This window comes from Hyperolius riggenbachi, chromosome 1 (genome assembly GCF_040937935.1).
Source record: "Hyperolius riggenbachi isolate aHypRig1 chromosome 1, aHypRig1.pri, whole genome shotgun sequence".
In the NCBI taxonomy this organism is placed as follows: Eukaryota; Metazoa; Chordata; class Amphibia; order Anura; family Hyperoliidae; genus Hyperolius; species Hyperolius riggenbachi.
The window spans coordinates 514,912,036-514,931,779 of NC_090646.1; the positions used below are offsets into that span (position 1 = coordinate 514,912,036).

At 44.0% G+C, this 19,744-nt stretch overlaps 1 protein-coding gene across 3 annotated transcripts in view; it reads left to right on the forward strand.

The window, feature by feature from the left end:
* The first annotated feature begins 6,858 nt into the window (after positions 1–6,858).
* The window catches only part of CCDC62 (coiled-coil domain containing 62), an 81,415-nt gene continuing 68,529 nt past the window's right edge, over positions 6,859–19,744 (forward strand). For 2 of the 3 annotated variants that reach the window (XR_011022676.1, XM_068244186.1), the window contains exons 1-3: positions 6,923–6,972; positions 13,490–13,568; positions 17,946–18,138. Coding sequence is in view for 2 of the 3 variants with exons in the window: in XM_068244186.1 (XP_068100287.1) it covers positions 6,938–6,972; positions 13,490–13,568; positions 17,946–18,138 (307 nt within the window). In the remaining variant the exon portion in view is untranslated. The other variant, XM_068244192.1, reaches the window with a different exon arrangement.

Below are 19,744 nucleotides of genomic sequence, written 5' to 3' on the forward strand. Positions count from 1 at the left end.
TTTTGAAGCCAATCCTGTTGTAATTTCCTGGTGGCCACTAATAATCCAATCTTTTTCATCCAATCTTATCAAATCTATGTAGTATAAGGGTAAATTGAGTGAATATGCTGAATGGATACTTCAGGCAGTTACCTTATATTACATAGAAATGGTAAGATTGGATGAAAAAGATTGGATCATTAGTGGCCACCCTTACTCTCCTCTGCCTGATTTGTCCGCCCTTCACTATAGAAAGTGCATTGTCTCAGCATGAGAAATATTGGCCAATCAGAGAGGAACAGAGGTGTGGGAGGGGAAAAGAGGAGAGAAAAAGGCTTCAGCCAATCAGGCTGCATTAGTTAAGTCTGAGGGGAAGTACAGAAGCAAAAAAGGACAACCCAGCATGCCTTGCAACTTCCTTTTGTGTTTCCCAAATAAGTGTCAGGTAAACTGGGGAACAATCATTTATCAACAAGAAAAGTAATAGTGATTTTTTAACTTTTGGATTTTCTGATTAGCATCCTTATTACTCGTTTACCAGATAAAAATAAAGAATTTATTTTTGATTTTATGCTCGACAGTTACACTTTAAGGAATTTGTCACACACAGACATTTGTTGATGGAAGATAATGCTACCAGATATATAGCATAGCCGCTTCCTTTTTATCCATATCTGGTATTTCAAGTTGTGTAGCTTCGGGTTTCTGCTGGTGTTATGCTGGGTACACACTATGAGATGCTCTGGCTGATTTACTGTCAGGTCGATTATTTCCAACATGTCCAATTTGCTTTCCGATCGATTTCCTATTAACGAACGGAAATCGATCAGTAAATGCTCGAAAATCGATCGGAAATCAAATCGGACATGTTGGAAATTGATTGGCCAGAAAATCTCAGTGTGTACCCAGCATAACATAGATGGCAACATCTCTACTGTAGAATATTAGCAACAAAATCTGTAGTAGAGAGATGCTGCTGCTGCTACAAGAGTTTATTTTTCCCTGCTTGCAGCAGGATTTGTGATCTAGTCACATATTGAGCCCGATACCCTAAACTCCAGTAAAGTTTTTGTGTGCGCAGGACATTTTTTCCGTTAGCACAGGGGAAGCACCAACAATGAACTGATTTAGCGCCACGTGCGTTATCTGGTTAAAGTGCATTGCTGTGGTGATGTGCAGAGTAACAAGCCTTACCATGGCATTGTGCATGGCACTTAGGGCTCATTCACACTGCTGATCATAAAATGCAAGCAAAATCACTAGCGTTTTGTGCTGGGTTCTTTTGCGATGAACATTTACTTTTTACTGTCGAATATTTCTGTTTTTTTTTTAGCACTTCCTTAACATTGCAATTGCTCTAAAATTGTGAAAAAGCATTGAATGCACAGTGTTTGTGCTTACTGAGAATCACAGCAGTAAGATCACTGACATATACTTATTACACTAGCGATTGGTGGTAAAAAGCCGATAACACCCCCCCCCCCCCCGGTGTGAATGGGCCCTTAAAGAGGAATTCCAGTGAAAATAATTAATTTAAAAAAAAAAAGCTTCATTTTTACAATAATTATGTATAAATGTTTTAGCCAGTGTTTGCCCATTGTAAAATCTTTTAAATCCCTGATTTACATTCTGACATTTATTACATGGTGACATTTTTACTGTTGGCAGGTGATGTAGCTGCTGCATGCTTTTTTTGGCAGCTGTAAACCGCAATTTCCCACAATGCAGCAAGGTTCACAGACAGGAAACTGCCAAGAGTACGTACTCAGAATCTCTTTGTGGGAGGGGTTTCACCACAATATTAGCCATACTGCGCCCCCTGATGGTCTGTTTGTGAAAAGGAATAGATTTCTCAAGTAAAAGGGGTTATTGGCTACTGATTGGGATAAAGTTCAATTCTTGGTCGGAGTTTCTTTTTAAAGGTAACAGCCAGTGCTCCCCCTGCGCTAGTAAAAGTATCATTGCCATGTGCTCCCTGGAGTTCCATCAGGCCCATTGTCTTACACAAAACAAATCCATCCATCCATGCAAGCTAAAATCCCCCCCCCCCTTTTTTTTGCCATTGTGGAATAACAGAGTAAACATCATTTAAAGAAAAATAAGATGGAGGGGTAGAGGAAAGCTTCTGGATGATGCAGAGGCTTCTCTGATCCTCTACTACCCCACCTGGGACTTTTCTTCTTTGTGGCTGTGTTGCCATCCGTGTACAAGAACGGCCTGCACTGTAGCACAAAGGAAAAACAGACTTGCAACTGTGCAGTGTGGCCGCACTGATGCATAAACGGGAGCTTGGCCACGAGAACCTATTCACTGCCCAATTTTACCACCTCCAAGTATTAGGGCCAACAGATTTTGAATACTATGAACAAATGATGTAGGTAGGCTCTCATACTAAAGTGGTACAATTGGCCAATCAAAATTGGATTCATAGCACAACTAGCCTCTTCTCCTCCGGCCCCCCCAAACTAGAAATCTTTACCTTTTCTTCAACAGATCATCGGGGATCTGTGTGGCTGATATTGTGGAAATTCCTCCCACAGTGAGATGTCTTGACCATGGTCCTGACAGGTTGCTGCCTGTAAACCTCTTTGCATTGTGGGAAGTAATGTCTCTTTCCAACTGCCAATCAAGCAATATTTCCCTCTGTGCACAGAACTCTAGCTAATGAACATTCCGTACAGATCACCTGGCAAAACTGAAGATGGCATCAGTGATAAATTTCAGAATGTATATCGGGGAGAGGGACGATTTTACAGTGGGGAAACATGGACTAAATAAATATTGTAAAAAATAAGCCGTTTTATTCAATGTTCTTTTCACTAAAATTCCTCTTAAAGAGGTACACAGAAGACTAAGGAATAATCACGGTTTTTCAGGACTAAAATACTTTTTCTTCTCTCTAGGCTTTGTCACTAATCTCAAATTCCCTCAAATTAAAATATTGTTACTGGTGATGCTGGTCCTGCAGCACAATTCGGTTCCTTGGTGAAGTGCTGGCAGACAAGTGTTCCCACCCCTTCACCAACATGTGTTTTCAGTGTGCTCACAAAAAAAAAAAAAAACCCCAAAAAACATGAGACCACTCAAATTGCATATGATAAAAATTTTAGACCGACGCTGCGGGCTCTGCCCACTCCGTCGTGTCTCATCAACCTTTGAAGTAAAGCCACCTCTGCCAAGCAAGACCTCTAAAGGTGGCCACTAACGGTCCAATTTCTAGCGATCAGATAATCCTGATTGGAATGGTAGTAATTAATCTCAGTTGATGGGCACAATCGATTACAAACTATTATAAAAGCAGTTGTGTGATTGGATTTTCGTTGAACCGGAATTTGGATTTTCTTGTTGGTTGTGTTAGATAGGAAGCAAAGATTGATTAGTTGATGGTGTAGTGCAGTGTTTCTCAAACCTGTCCTTGTGACTTTTCAGTGGTGCATGTTTTGCAGGAAACCTCACCTAAGCACAGGTGGGGTAATTGATGTCTCAGCTAACGAACACTGCTATTCCAGCGCAGGAGACTTGGGCGCCACCATAGTCCGTAATTGGAATTACGGCTATAGCGCACACAGGGAGTAACTTTGGCGCCGTCAGAAGACGGAGCTGGAGTTACTTTTAAAACGCTATAATTCGGCCTCCAGCAATTGCTGGAAGCCAAATGATTTCATTCCCCACTATCCATGGCGGCCTGGAGGGGGAATAGTATTTAATGCGGCCGGGAACTTGTGCAGCAGCAGAATCAGCCATATACCGGCTGAATCCTGCGCCCAAGTCTCCCGCTCCAATTCCTCTTGTACGCTCAGCTAAGTGGATTCTATGCAGCTGACACACTAATTACATTAGTTGCATAGGTGAGATTGCCTGCAAAACATGCACCTTTGGGGAATCACGAGGACAGTTTTGAGGAATATAGTGAACAATGTATTACATTTCACTTCCAATCAGAATTATCTGATTGCTTGAATGATTTTTCACTAGAAATTGTATCATTAGTGGCCACCTTAATAAGCTTCAGCTATGTTCACCCTGCTGCTGTATTGAACCTTCAAATAACTCCAAAGTATATTTCCAAAGATTAAACAAACCCATTGTACTCAGATTTCCAAAGTAAAAATGCACTTTTTAAACACAACCATCCTTCATATAGAGTTCTAAGTTCCTCTCTCGGAATCTGTCTGTCGTGTTATTTCATTGCACATTCTACACTGTGTTTGAATAATGTGTGTGTGTGAGATAATGTCCACAATGTTTATTTCTATAGCAATTGTGCTGTGAAATATAATGTGTATGCTAGTGCTAAGTGTGAGTTGCATTATGCAATGCACACAAGAGAACTTAGTCTGGAGGTCAATAAAGAAAACCAAGTCACTGGCCTGGGACTTATAGGACTTCTTTCACACTGAATCCCTTGCAACTAACAATATCGCATTGATGCATACATAGACATATAACTATGGTAGGGAGTAGATTGTGAGCTTCTATGAGAGACAGTTAAAGGGAAGGTCCAAGCTTAAAAAAACAAACAAAAAAATCTACTTACCTGGGGATTCCTCCAGCTCCTGGCATCCGATCTGTCCCTTGCTGCAGCTCCACACCCAAATGGTGGCCTAAGGTCCCCTCCGTTGCAGGTGGTTGTCATCTTCTGCGCTTGCGCAGGCATGTGACTGCGCAGATCACATTCTTGATCTTGTCACCGGGAGCGTTCTGCACAGGCGGAACACTCCAGGCTATGTGAGGCGCAGGAGATGCCGGTCGGCATCTGTAACGGAGGGGACACTGGGTCACCGGCTGGGAGCAGAGCAGCGACGAGGGACAGATAGGCTGCCAGGGGCTGGTGGAACCCCAGGTAAGTAGATTTTTTTTTTTCAAGCTCAGATGTTTCCTTTAACCCTCTGGGCGATACAATTATATCGCCCAGGAGGTGGCGCAGCACTATTTTTTTTAAATTTTTTATTTTTTTAAATCATGTAGCGAGCCCAGGGCTCGCTACATGATAGCTGCAGCGCAGCGGCATCCCCCCACCCACTCCGATCGCCTTTGGCGATCAAAGTAAGCAGGAAATCCCGTTCAGAACGGGATTTCCTGCTGGGCTTCCCCGGTCGCCATGGCGACGGGGCGGGATGACGTCACTGACGTCTTGGACGTCGTGACGTCAGAGGGAGTCCCGATCCACCCCTCAGCGCTGCCTGGCACAGATTGGCCAGGCTGCACAAGGGGTCGGGGGGGGCTGCGCGGCACGGCGAGCGGCGGCGATCGGAAGTTACACGCAAATCGGCCCACCAGGGCCTGAGAAATCCTCCTGCGCGATATACCCCGAGCTCAACTCGGGAATATCGCTCAGGAGGTTAAAGGAGTCGTCAGGCAAAAAAAAAAAAAATTAGTTTCACTTACCTGGGGCTTCTACCAGCCCCATGCAGCCATCCTGTGCTGTTGTAGTCATTCACTGCTGCTCTGGTCCCCCTCCGTCAGCTAGTTTTGTTTTTGCCGACCTCGGGGTCAGAATACATTTTTACGCATTTCCGCTGGTGCAGGAACATGAACACATACATTTTTACGCATTGCACCACTAACGTGTAAAAATGTATGTGTTAATGTTCCTGCACTAGCGGGAATGCGTAAAAATGTACTCTGACCTCGGTCGGCAAACACGAAACTAGCTGCCAGCGGGGGACTGGAGTAGCAGTGAGTGACTACGAGGGCACAGGATGGCTGCCTGGGGCTGGTAGAAGCCCCAGGTAAGTGAAACTCAAATTTTTTTTTTTGCCTGATGATTCCTTTAAGTGACAAGACAATATACTCTGTACAGCGCTGTGGAAGATGTCGGTGCTATTCAAATGCTAAATAATAATAATAGCATGCCATCTAGATCGCATGCTGGTGCGATTCTCTAAGCTAGGGCTTGTTCACACCACAAGAGCTTTTCCAAGCGTTTAAGCTCTTGCTAATGTTATTCTATATGTGTGTGGAGCAATGCAATTTTGTAAAAATCCCCCATAGCATTACATTAGCAAGAGCTTTCAAAATCTTTAGCGTTTTAAAGGTTCTTGTGCACCAGCCCACTGTCAGTTTTGCGGTGAGGTGGGAGTACAGCCTTTCAATAGGAAACGCCCTTGCAAGCAAAATCGCTCTGCGATGTGATCGCGCTTCCTATTTACACTTACGAGCACAAACGCACCAAAAAATGTGCAGGTCGGCGATTGAGATTTGGGGGAAAATGCACTAGTAAGAAAACGGCACAACACTACGATGTGTGCTGTTGCGATCTCGCCTAGTGCATACCTCCCAACTTTTTGGGATAAGAAAGAGGGATACTTAAGCCACACCCCTCGCACACCCCTAATCATGCCCCCGATACACCCCTAGTCACTAATACCAGAAAGATTTCATAACAAAAATATGTTATTTTATAAGTCAAACCACACTGGACTTCTCTACCCTGGTACATTTCCCTTCATATTAATGTGAAAATCAGATACAAATCAATTTAAAGCATGACAATAAAAGTTAGTCAATTAAACACATTTTTCAGTAGGAAAGTTCAGTAGGAAAAATATTTACACATATGTTTACATGAGTCCTGAAAGATGTACAGTTGGGAGCTATGCTAGTGGAAAAGTGTCTCACATAGACAGGAAGCACAGGAAGGAGTCTCATACATTTATGCTTTTTTCTCCTAAAGATAAATTCCGAACTGTAATGCAGCTGACTCCTTCACATGTATTTATGTTGTGAATTTGCTGAGGTTCCATGTATGTTTTGTAACTTGATAACTAGTCTTAATTTACAGTGGGAACTAATGTGTGAAAAACTTTTAATCCTAAGCAAGGATATGAACTCTCGCGATGTCGGCCTGGCAACGCGATATTTGGCTAGCTGACGTGATTGGGGTTTGTAGTTGCTGCTGGAAGATCCCCCGACTCGGTGCAGCGTATGTACACATACTGTGGACGGGAGGGGCGGGATGGTGCTGAGTGCTGCGATCATCCTGATATACACGTGGGCATTGTGCTCTGTACAGCCTCCACTACACAAGGCATCGTATATAACTGTGCAAGTACTTCTGTGCTGTCCCCTCAAATTACAGACTTTTTAGTTTGGGAGTCGGGACACTATAGTGATAGTGGTTGTTTTATAAACGTCGCTGGTGAGCAAAGTATGTTTAGGAAACATCCGATGTAGCACTAAAGTTGAGCTTTTATTAACAGAGTGGGAAAAGTTCTGAAGTTTGCTGGCTTTGTGTGTGTGTAAATTTTATGCTTTGTGTATAAAATTCACCCATCGTTTCTTTCCCATCAGCTGTAGTTGCAGACATTCCTGCAGATCAGTTCACTTTGTCATGGGACGCGATATGCAGCTGTATACACAAGTAATATGTTTGAAATGGTGCGCTGCCCTTCCAACACAGTTCCTATTTCCTAATGTTTTCAGGACTGCTGCACCTTCTGCTCAATGTCACATATATACACAAGTGTGATAACCATAAGGGCCTGAGCCCACTAACGCAGTTGTGCACAGTTGTATCTGCTTTTTAGCAACACATCAATGTTACAGATGCTGAAAAGTGGACCCAACAGCGTTGGGCTTTAAAACATTACTTGAGAGTGCGCTTCCTCAAGATAGTCCAATTTTAGACCTATCTTTGCTCTTGTCTCTGTGCACCCTTTCAGTCTGCAAATTCCTTGCTCTTTCTCCTCTTTACACATGTTTGCATCCACATATGCTCGGAAGGGGAACAAAAAATCATATCATAGTAGGGCAGCACGGTGGCGTAGTGGTTAGCTCTCTCGCCTTGCAGCGCTGGGTCCCTGGTTCGAATCCCAGCCAGGGCACTATCTGCAAAGAGTTTGTATGTTCTCTCTGTGTCTGCGTGGGTTTCCCCCGGGCACTCCGGTTTCCTCCCACATTCCAAAAACATACGGATAAGTTAATTGGCTCCCACTAAAAATTGGCGATAGACTACAGTACTTACACTACATAATATAGACATATGGCAATGGTAGGGATTAGATTGTGAGCTCCTTTGAGGGACAGTTAGTGACAAGATATATATATACACTGTACAGCGCTGCGTAATATGTCGGCGCTATATAAATACTAAATAATAATAATATTGCAGGTTGCCTTTATATTTGACAGGGGGACTTCCTCTTGGTAGCTCACTCCTCTGTGGTTACTATGAGGGTCCTCACCACTAGAACATCCACCACCGGACGGATTACACGCTCACCTATTGCAATAGTTGTCCCAGCCTACAGTCCGCGTCATGTGCATATGAGACAACCCAGGGCAAACACCTCTGCTTAGCAGTCCTCAGTATTCACTCCCTACTCACAAACAGAATAAATCAAGCATACTGTATTAATAAACTGCAGAGGATGTCTCTTCCATTTTACACACTGGTCACTTCCTGCCCGTTAGCCATGCCTTAAGCATTTCTACAGCCGACTCATCAGAGCCCCCGCGTTACATGGCAGTGCACAGGAACACATCTACTGTGAACAGTAATATGAAAGTCAATGGACTTTCATGTTAAAGGAGAACTGTAGTGAGAGGTATATGGAGGGTGCCATATTTATTTCACTTTAAGCAATACCAGTTGCCTGGCTGTCCTACTGATCCTCTGCCTCTAATACTATTAACCATAGCCCCTGAACAAGCATGCAGCAGATCAGGTGTTTCTGACATTATTGTCAGATCTGACAAGATTAGCTGCATGCTTGTGTCTGGTGTGATTCACACTACTCCAGGCCAAAAGCTGAGCAGGGCTGCCAGGCAACTGGTATTGCTTAAAAGGAAATCAATATGGCAGCCTCCACATACCTCTCACTACAGAAAAGGAAATCAATATGGCAGCCTCCACATATGTCTCACTACAGTTCTCCTTTAAGTTGCGTGTCAAGTCATAATGCACATAAGTGTGAAAGGGCCCTAAGTACAGACTACAAAAATGTACGCCAAAAAGGGTTTTCTAGCAGTGTGGTGTAGCATGTAGGAAATCAATCTTCCGAGTGAAGTGACATTTTGACCAAGATTGCCTTCAGGTGTACTTTCTGAAGATTGCAGATAACACCGCAATAGTTGCTGACGCCAGTGTTTTGCAATTTTGTGCGCAATTCTTTTTTAGCCTTCTGGCACTTACCCGCGCTTTAGCTTTTTTTGTACAGTGCTTTTCTAAGAGCGAATTGTTTTTTCACTTCAGTCAGGAAGTGAACTCTTTGACCCGGAAAAGAATAAATACAATGTATTTATTTTTAAAAGCTCTCAGGCTACTTGCACACCAAGACGTTGCGTTAGGTGCTACGTTAAGGTCGCATAACGTGCACCTAACACAACATATGGTGCTGCAAGTGAGGACGGTAGAGTGAGCCGCGTTAGGCGGCTCGATTCCTATAATGTCTCCCAGAGTGGCGCTGATTGGCCAGCTGGACCACGTGATGCGGAGCGAGACACTCCGCATCACGTGGTCCCGCCGGCCAATCAGCGGCCGCCAGTGCAGTGAATATTAAGTAGCCATGTGCGCGGCTACTGTAGCTGGCTCTCCCGGCCTCCTCACTGCCCCCCACTGCGCATGTGCAAACAGTCTAACGCGGCTATAGCCGCTGTAACGCCGTAGCATGCTGCACTTTCCGGAGAACGTGCAGCGTACATGTAACGCAACGTGGGCTGTGTGAACAGCCCACTTGTGTTACATTGCTGTGCGTTGGGGGAGCGTTACAGGCGCACTAATGTGCGCCTGTAACGTCTTAGTGTGTAAGCAGCCTCAGGAAAAGTGCTTTGCGATTTCCCTATACCTTCCATTAAAGGAAATCGCCCCAAATATGGTACAGGCAGTGCTTTGGTGAGCGGATCGGAATCGAACTGCTCATATGTGAACACTCTCATAGGGAATCATTGCACAATCGCTTTTAGGGCAATTTAAAAAATCCCGAAAATGCCCTTAGTGTGGACAAGCCCTAACAGCCATTGATTAGCAGTTACCACTGTGCTACCTGCACGTGGTATATGGGTTATTTCCTGTGGAAATGTTTTATTTGACAAAATGTCACAGGAATAGTGACAACAGCAATCGGCAAAAATTGTGCTTAAAGTGTACCTGAGATGAAAGACATCTCAGGTTCTATACCTACCTGGGGCTTCCTTAAGCCCCTTTGAGGCCGCTCAGTCCCTCACTGTCTCCCCGGGTGGCTCCTGTGCCCCTCAATATGGCCCAAAAGCCTGGCCAAGTTGCAATTCATTGCACGGTCTGGCCAGGCGCGCTCCTGTCCCCGGGTGCATTCTGTACCTGCACAGTAGGAGACGGCAACGGCCTGAGCAGCCTCAAGGGGGCTTAAAGCGGTTTAAAACCCTGACATAATATTAAAAAAAAACATGTTTTCCTACTTTTTATATTCCATACGGTTATTATATTTGCATTTGTGCATAAGTATTAATATTCATTTAGAAATTATAGGTTCCCAAAAGTACAGTTTTTTGCTTTGTGAGCTGACTTTGCATTTTATTAATAACTGGCTTTATTCATTATGTGTTGAAGGCAGACATGCTTTCAGTGTCTCTCTGTCTCCAGCTGCTTCAGCACAGTCAGAGAATGTGTCACATTCCTCACTTGATACATTTACAGTGGCTTGCAAAAGTATTCGGCCCCCTTGAAGTTTTCCACATTTTGTCACATTACTGCCACAAACATGAATTAATTTTATTGGAATTCCACGTGCAAGACCAGTACAAAGTGGTGTATACGCGAGAAGTGGAACGAAAATCATACATGATTCCAAACATTTTTTACAAACCAATAACTGCAAAGTGGGGTGTGCATAATTATTCGGCCCCCTGAGTCAATACTTTGTAGAACCACCTTTTGCTGCAATTACAGCTGCCAGTCTTTTAGGCTAGTTTCACAGTGGGACGTTACCGGCGCTCGTTAGAGCAGCCTGTAACGCACCCCACCGCACAGCAATGAAAAATCAATGGGCTGTTCACAGTGCCCACGTTGCGTTACACAGTAACGCTGCGCCATTACACAACGTACTGCATGCAGTACTTTGTAAGCGGCAGAGCCGCGTTAGACTGCTTGGACATGCGCAGTAATGTTGGGGAGGAGCGGAGAGCGGCCAAGCACATGGCTAAATAATATTCACTGCACTCAGTGACGTGCAGTGTTTACTTCCTGGAGCGGCCGCTCTGTGCGGCGATTGGCCAGGCGGGACCACGTGATGCCGCATGCGCACAAGAGTACGCATCACGGACGCCAGAGTGAGCTGCACAACGCGGCTCACTCTGACGTCCACCTTAGAGAGCACCAGGCGTTGCGTTAGGGGCACGTTATGCGACCATAACGTCCCTTAAAACGCAACGTCCTGGTGTGAAACCAGCCTTAGGGTATGTCTCTACCAGCTTTGCACATCTACAGACTGAAATCCTTGCCCATTCTTCTGTGCAAAACAGCTCCAGCTCAGTCAGATTAGATGGACAGCGTTTGTGAACAGCAGTTTTCAGATCTTGCCACAGATTCTCGATTGGATTTAGATCTAGACTTTGACTGGGCCATTCTAACACATGGATATGTTTTGTTTTAAACATTTCCATTGTTGCCCTGGCTTTATGTTTAAGGTTGTTGTCCTTCTGGAAGGTGAACCTCCGCCCCAGTCTCAAGTCTTTTGCAGACTCCAAGAGGTTTTCTTCCAAGATTGCCCTGTATTTGGCTCCATCCATCTTCCCATCAACTCTGACCAGCTTCCCTGTCCCTGCTGAAGAGAAGCACCCCCAGAGCATGATGCTGCCACCACCATATTTGACAGTGGGGATGGTGTGTTCAGAATTATGTGCAGTGTTAGTTTTCCGCCACACATAGCTTTTTGCATTTTGACCAAAAAGTTCCATTTTGGTCTCATCTGACCAAAACACCTTCTTCCACATGTTTGCTGTGTCCCCCACATGGCTTGTGGCAAACTACAAATGGGACTTCTTATGCTTTTCTGTTAACAATGGCTTTCTTCTTGCCACTCTTCCATAAAGGCCAACTTTGTGCAGGGCACGACTAATAGTTGTATGGACAGATTCCCCCACCTGAGCTGTAGATCTCTGCAGCTCGTCTAGAGTCACCATGGGCCTCTTGACTGCATTTCTGATCAGCGCTCTCCTTGTTCGGCCTGTGAGTTTAGGTGGACGGCCTTGTCTTGGTAGGTTTACAGTTGTGCCATACTCCTTCTATTTCTGAATGATCGCTTGAACAGTGCTCTGTGGGATGTTCAAGGCTTTGGAAATCTTTTTGTAGCCTAAGCCTGCTTTAAATTCTTCAATAACTTTATCCTTGACCTGTGTGATGTGTTCTTTGGACTTCATGGTGTTATTTCTCCCAATATTCTCTTAGACAACCTCTGAGGCCGTCACAGAGCAGCTGTATTTGTACTGACATTAGATTACACACAGGTGCACTCTATTTAGTCATTAGCACTCATCAGGCAATGTCTATGGGCAACTGACTGCACTCAGACCAAAGAGGGTTGAATAATTACGCACACCCCACTTTGCAGTTATTGATTTGTAAAAAAAATTTGGAATCCTGTATGATTTTCATTCCACTTCTCACGTGTACACCACTTTGTATTGGTCTTTCATGTGGAATTCCAATAAAATTGATTCATGTTTATGGCAGTAATGTGACAAAATGTGTAAAACCTTCAAGGGGGCCGAATACTTTTGCAAGGCACTGTAAGTAAACACAAGATAACATAATCTACAACTTCGGATGCGTCCACATTTCACTGCACTGAACTTTCAAACTCTGTGTGTAACCCTTCGAATGCTGGTCTAGTAAAAAAAAAAATGCTGACTGCATATAATATGCTGTAAATAATGTTTTAGAGCAAAGATGAAATGCAGGGTTATATTCCGCTTTAAGGAAGCTCCAGGTGACAAGACAAGACAAGACAAATAACATTTATATTGCGCTTTTCTCCTTGCGGACTCAAAGCGCCAGAGCAGAGCAGCAGCCACTAGGGCGCGCTCTATTGGCAGTAGCAGTGTAAGGGAGACTTGCCAAAGGTCTCCTACTGAATTAGTGCTGGCTTACTGAACAGGCAGAGCCGAGATTCGAACCCTGGTCTCCTGTGTCAGAGGCAGAGGTGAGTATAGAACCTGGGATGTCTTTCATCTCACGTATAATTTAAGCACATTTTTTGCTGGTTGCTGTTAGATACGCTATTCCTGTGACATTTTGTCAAACAAAACATTTCTACAGGAAATAAACCATATAATGTTGCTACTTTGGCCCTGTAGTGCTCTCAAAAATGGCGATATTGCCCTTGGCCTAAAAAGTTTGGACACCCCTGCTTTACTGGAATGATTTGACATGTTTACAGTGGGGGCAAGGACAGCAATAAAATCTGAGAGTTCCTGAGCTTACTTCTTATTAACCAAAACTTTTAATAGTAAAGTTCTAGTTGGGGTTACATTTTAATTTTTGTGGTTCTAACAAGAGTGTTAACTGTGTGTTTTCTGTCTTTAACATCTGCAGCGTTTGCAACAGATGCTTCAACCTCACAAGAACTGACCTCGGAAGTCTTATGAACTTCTCAAACCTTCCGTCACCAAAGGTACACAGCTGTGTGTGTATATAGAAATGTTTGCAATGAGTGATGTTCTGGGCACACATGTAACCATTGTCCTAAATCCAGCTTTAATTGCGGATTGGTCATTAAAGGATACCTGACCTGAGGTAAAGTTCTAATTCATGCTGGATCCACAAACCTCTGTGCATTGTTTATTCCTCTCCTTGTTCCTCCTGGTACCCTAGGGGGTACTTACCTTAGGAGGGGGAAGCCTCTGGATCATAAAGAACCCCCCCCCCCATACTTATCAGAGGGGATCCAGCCCTGGGACCTCCGAAAGTTCTGCCCACACGTGGCCTTGTGTTTTTTGCCACCAAGACAGCAAGACACCAAGACAGTAGTGTCTGAATCACACACCTGAAACTAGCATGTAGCTAATCTTGTCAGATTGTTGTCAGAAACATTTTATCTGCATGCTTGTTCAGGGTCTATGGCTAATAGTATTAGAGGAGGAGGATTAGCAGGATGCCAGGCGCTATAGTATGGCAGCCTTGGCTCTTGACTTTCAGACATTATCCCCCCCATCCTTCCACAACCTGTATGAGCCAAAACCAATTCAGAGTACAAACCTCTGTACTTGGCAAAATAAATGATTCTGATTCCGAGCTAGTGTTTAAAATTAAATAAATATGTCAGCCTCCATAACCCTCTCAGGTTCTTTTTAAAGGGATACTGTAGGGGGGTCGGGGGAAAATGAGCTGAACTTACCCGGGGCTTCTAATGGTCCCCCGCAGACATCCTGTGTTGGCGCAGCCACTCCCCAATGCTCTGGCCCCGCCTCTGGTTCACTTCTGGAATTTCTGACTTTAAAGTCAGAAAACCACTGCGCCTGCACGCCCGTGTCCTCGCTCCCGCTGATGTCACCAGGAGTGTACTGCGCAGACACAGACCATACTGGGCCTGCGCTGTGCGCTCTTGATGACATAAGCGGGATCGAGGACAAAGCAACGCAGGCGCAGTGGTTTTCAGACTTTAAAGTCAGAAATTCCAGAAGTGAACCGGAGGCGGGGCCGCAGCATCGGTGAGCGGCTGCGCGGGCGCAGGATGTCTGCGGGGGACCATTAGAAGCCCCGGGTAAGTTCAGCTCATTTTCCCCCGACCCCCTACAGTATCCCTTTAAGCAGGGAAAATATGTTTAATAAATGATCAACTTCAAAGAGTGCACTTTTGTTTTTGTCTTTTACTATCTATGACATGTATGATTTCCAGAAAATGAGAGGTCACATAGAAGACGAGCAAATAAACTGCAAAGATTGGAACTTGGCCAAGCAAGCTACTTTGCCTCCACTTCCTGGCAAACATTTATACCGGTTTGCCACAAGGTGTTTTTTGTTTGTTTGTTTTAGGAAAGCAATTGTACTGTACTGTAATTGTACTAGTTAGGCCTGACCAGAACTTCCTTGGGCTTAAAATAAACTATCCTTTTTTTATTGGGTTAATCCACTCTTTCAGATAAAGGAAAATCTGAAGAAAGTTTAAAGAAAACCTGTAACTAAAAAAAGTTCCCCTGGGGGGTACTCATCTCGGGTGGGGGAAGCGCCCGGGTCCAATCAAGGCTTCCTCCGTCCTCCTGTGTCCCACGTCTGTCTCACTGTGCCCCTCCGAACAGCGGGGATGTAAATATTTACCTTCCCGGCTCCAGCGCAGGCGCAGTATCGGATCTCCACTCGGAGATAGGCGGAAATAGCCGATCACTGTTGGTCCTCTCTACTGCGCAGGCGCAAGTGTCCTGCACCTTTGTAGTAGAGCAGACCCGACAGAGATCGGCTATTTCTGCCTATTTCCACGCTGAGAGCCGCAACAGTACCACCCACTGGAGCCAGGGAAGGTAAATATATCAAGGCTTGTCAGGCTTGGTCAAGCCAGGATTGCAGGACGCTTCCGGGGAACCAGCGCTGGATTGCCTGCTGCTACAGGGATAGGGGAAGCCTCATTGGGACCCGGAGGCTTCCCCCTCCCGAGGTAAGTACACCCAGGGGATTTTTTTTTATTACAGAGTCTCTTAAAAGAAAGTTTAGGTGCACCTGAACTGAGTGGGACATGGAGGCTGTCATAGGCATGCAGATCAGACAAGTCTAGACTAGATTTGTGAAATGCTTGTCTCAGGTATGTGATCCAGATACTGCAGTATAGCAGCCAAAGATATCAGCAGGATGCCAGGCAACTGGTATTGTCTACAAGGAAATAAATAGGGCAGCCTCCATATCCCTCTCAATTCATTTGGAGAGAAATTTGTGACATTTATTTCCTTGCACTATTTTTTTTTTCTGTTCCTTAGCCGAGAAGATAAAGGATGCACTTTTTCACTGTTACAGAAAATTAAAAAAATGCGTCTGAGGAATTATGCTACCCTCTAGTGGAGAAACCAGAAATTAACAGAATTAATGAAAATAGATGGATAAACCTGGTAACTTCAATGATCGCTCTTTACGTAATAAGGAAGTTAGAAATATACTTAAATAAGGGCCTATACTTAAAATTTTGATATTGGAAATTTTACAGTTCTCCCTATTGTGAAAAGTATTTTTCATGATAGTGTGTATTGATGCTCTCGCTACCACTATTACATTGTGCGCTTTCTTTTGTGACTTTTCCTATACTGTGCTTTAGAATCCTCCATCACTGACTGCTAGTTATACTACAGCATGCAGTGTCTGGCTGTGTCCCCACTTATGAGCCAAGTCCTCCTCCTGACCCCCATCCCTCCTGTACACAGGAGGTGGAGACAAAGTACTTAACGGGAACCTCAAGTGAGCGGTATATGGAGACTGCCATATTTATTACCTTTTAAACAATTTCAGTTGCCTGGCAGTACTGTTGATCTCTTTGGCTGCAGTAGTGTCTGAATCACACTGTGAATCACACATTCACAGTGGCCATTGCATTCCCTATGACAGCAGGAATGCAACAGATCAGGAAAAATGTACCGTACATTATGGCTGTGTTGCGACACATACAGTGAAGCATATAGTAATGAAAAGTAAGCTTAACTTTACCTGTTAACACATGAATTTTGTGATAATGCCCTGCATAAAGTTATATGTTCTTCTTTGCATACACTGTATTTACTTTGTGTGTATTGCTTCTGAGGATGAGCATGATGGGGTTCAGCAGTGGCGACGCCCCAGCGTGAACTGACTTTCGTCATATAATAGACGCAATGTCAGTTCACCGGTAGCAGCATCTCCGGCAGAGGAGGGATACGGTAAAATGGCGTCTGAAGCCCTGCTCTGGAGACTTTGAGTCTGCAGTGCAGGGCTTCGGGCGCCATTTTCCTGTAGCCCTGCTCTCAGCGCGGGAGTTTCAGTTGCTGGCTGCAGAGGAAGGATCGTGGGAGCTGCACGCCGGGTGGAGGCCGGGACAGGAGGTCTGCTGCAGGTGAGTACATTTTTTTTTTTTTATATATATTAGCTGACGTATTTTCTGGTCAAATCTGCCGACATGATTGCACGTATTTTCTGGTCAAATCTGCCGATATGATTGCACGTATTTTCTGGTCAAATCTGCCACATGATTGCAAGTATTTTCTGGTCAAATCTGCCACATGATTGAATGTGTTTTTTGGTCAAATCTGCCGACATGATTGAACGTATTTTCATGATTTAGTGCGGGAATTCCCCGATCTATTATCGCAAGTGTAAACTTTTTTATGAATTTGCACTCAAAAGTCTAAAATACCGATGCAGTATTTTCCCTCCAAGATTTTTTCCCCCACAAATGTTTTATGAATAGAGCCCAATATGTGTATTTTCTTGAGAAAACCTGCACAATTATGTGAATTTTCTGGGGAAAGGGTCACCAAAACTTGGGCCAAACCACTGTCTTTGCGTTGCACTTTTAAAGGGAACCCGAAGTGAGAATAATATTGAGGCTGCCATATTTATCTCCTTTTAAGCAATACCAGTTGCCTAGCTGCCGTGTTGGTCTGCCTCTAGTTCTTTCAACCATAGACCCTGAACTAGAATACAGCAGGTCAGGGGTTTCTGACAATATTGTCAGAACTGACAAGATTAGCTCCATGCTTGTTTCTGGTGTAATTCAGTTCACTACTGCAGCCAAATAGATCAGCAGGGCTGCCAGGCAACTAGTATTGTTTAAAAGGAAATAAATATGGCAGCCTCCATATCACTCTCACCTCGGGTTCACTTTAAATTACAGTTAGCTCCGCCCTCATCTGGTCATGGCCACACCCATTTTTGTGCGACGCGGGTCATCAGCTACCCCAGAAAGTGGTCCAGCACCTGCATAGCACCCCCCCCCCCAAAAAAATCCTGGAGAACGCCACTGGGGTTCAGTTTGTCTGTTCTTATATATAGGGTCATGATATCTCAGTGATAATTGTGGTTTTATTCTTTCTTGAAGTTACTTTGCACAGACCTGGAAAATTCCACTATCCAGAAACAAAGAAAAGAATTGCAGTTGTTAATCGCAGAACTGAAGGATCGCGACAAGGAGCTCAATGATATTGTGTCATTGCAACAAAGGCAGCTACTGGCTTGGGAGAATGATCGGCAGAAAATTCTCACGCTGGAACACAAGTGTACCAGGCTAGAAAGTAGGTTTTTAAATGCCTTTATTCTGTCTTTTGCTTTTTTTATGTTTAGTTTACTGGCAGCCATGCTGATCTATTGGCTAGTCGATTCTGAGTCGCACACCTAGAACAAGCGTGTAGCTAGCGGAGTCAGGCCCTCTGACTTGCATACGTATTCTCTGTGACTGATACAGAAAGTAGCAGAGCCAGAGGGTGAGCAACGAGCCAGGCAAGAAACCTTTTCAACAAAGGCCTCAGCCAGTGGCTCCTTCCATATTGCATTGGCTGTTCTCACTAAGAATACTCTTGTTAAAGTGAGCCTAAAGTGAAAATAAACTGATGAGATAAACAAGTGTATTTATCCTCCTACTCCTAAAAATAACTTTTTTAAATATCTATTGGTTTTATTTTATATTTAAACATGTACAAAGTAGATTGAATGTTTTATTGTTTCTTCTCAATGGCAGTCTATTAGGTGTCCCAGAGAACTATCAACTTTTTTTCTATCTCATCATGTCACATGTCGCCTCAGGTACACTTTAAGCCTCAGTGAGTTCCAGTGTTTTGGCTTTACTTCCTGTTACAATATTGCCCACCACTTGCCACATTTCTGCTCCCTGCTCACCATGGCCTTGTCATTGGGGCCAATCATTGGATGTGTCTGGATCTGGCCAACTGCTGTAATCACTCATGCTAATCAATGTTTCCTTGATTTCCTGATGTGGGGATTTTCTGGTGGACTAAGGTAAGCAACTACCTGACCTTAAAGGACAACTGCCAAAGTAAACTAAAATTCGAAATGCTATATACAGTATATTTCTAGTAAATACTAGCAAATAGCAATACAAAGGCTTTTTTCCATCTTTTCATTTCTTATGTGAAGAAAATATGACATTTACAGTTTTTCCTGTGGGCACTACTATGGAGGACTGTGTCTAGCATATCCAGCATACAGAAACAGTCCTTACTAACTGTAATCATGTGGCTGAAATGTCTTCTGAATGACAGAAAGCAGCAATACAGCATAAAATAGTGTGTAAATAACTCATCAGCTGCATGCCTTGCTCCTGTGTCTCTGCTTCACACAGTTCTAAAGTAAACAGTCAAGATTACAGCCAGGAAGAGCTCATTCCAAAATGGTGGGAGTAAGCATCCAAGTACAGGAATAAAATAAGACTGCTTCTCTTCAGATCCTTTCTCTGTAGTTGAAAAATCTCTCAGCTGTTCTCATATGATCTGTGAAAAAAGTGGTGTGTGTGGGAAAGGCAGAAACAAACAGTAAATCGTTCCTCTGTGAATAGTGACAGGGAAGTGGCACCTATCTACATGGTACCTTCCTGCCTTCATCGCCAACTTTTGAAGCAGGGACCTATTGCACAAGGCATTTCCTTCACTAGGCTGTGATAAGAGACTTCTGAAATGCCCTCTATTGGGGTTAACAGAATTAGGATTTCTTTGATAGTTGTCCTTTAAAGGATACCCAAAAACATACAGATAAGTTAATTGGCTCCCTCTAAAATTGGCCCTAGACTACAGTACTTACACTTCATAATATAGACATATGGCAATGGTAGGGATTAGATTGTGAGCTCCTTTGAGGGACAGTTAGTGACAAGATAAATATATACAC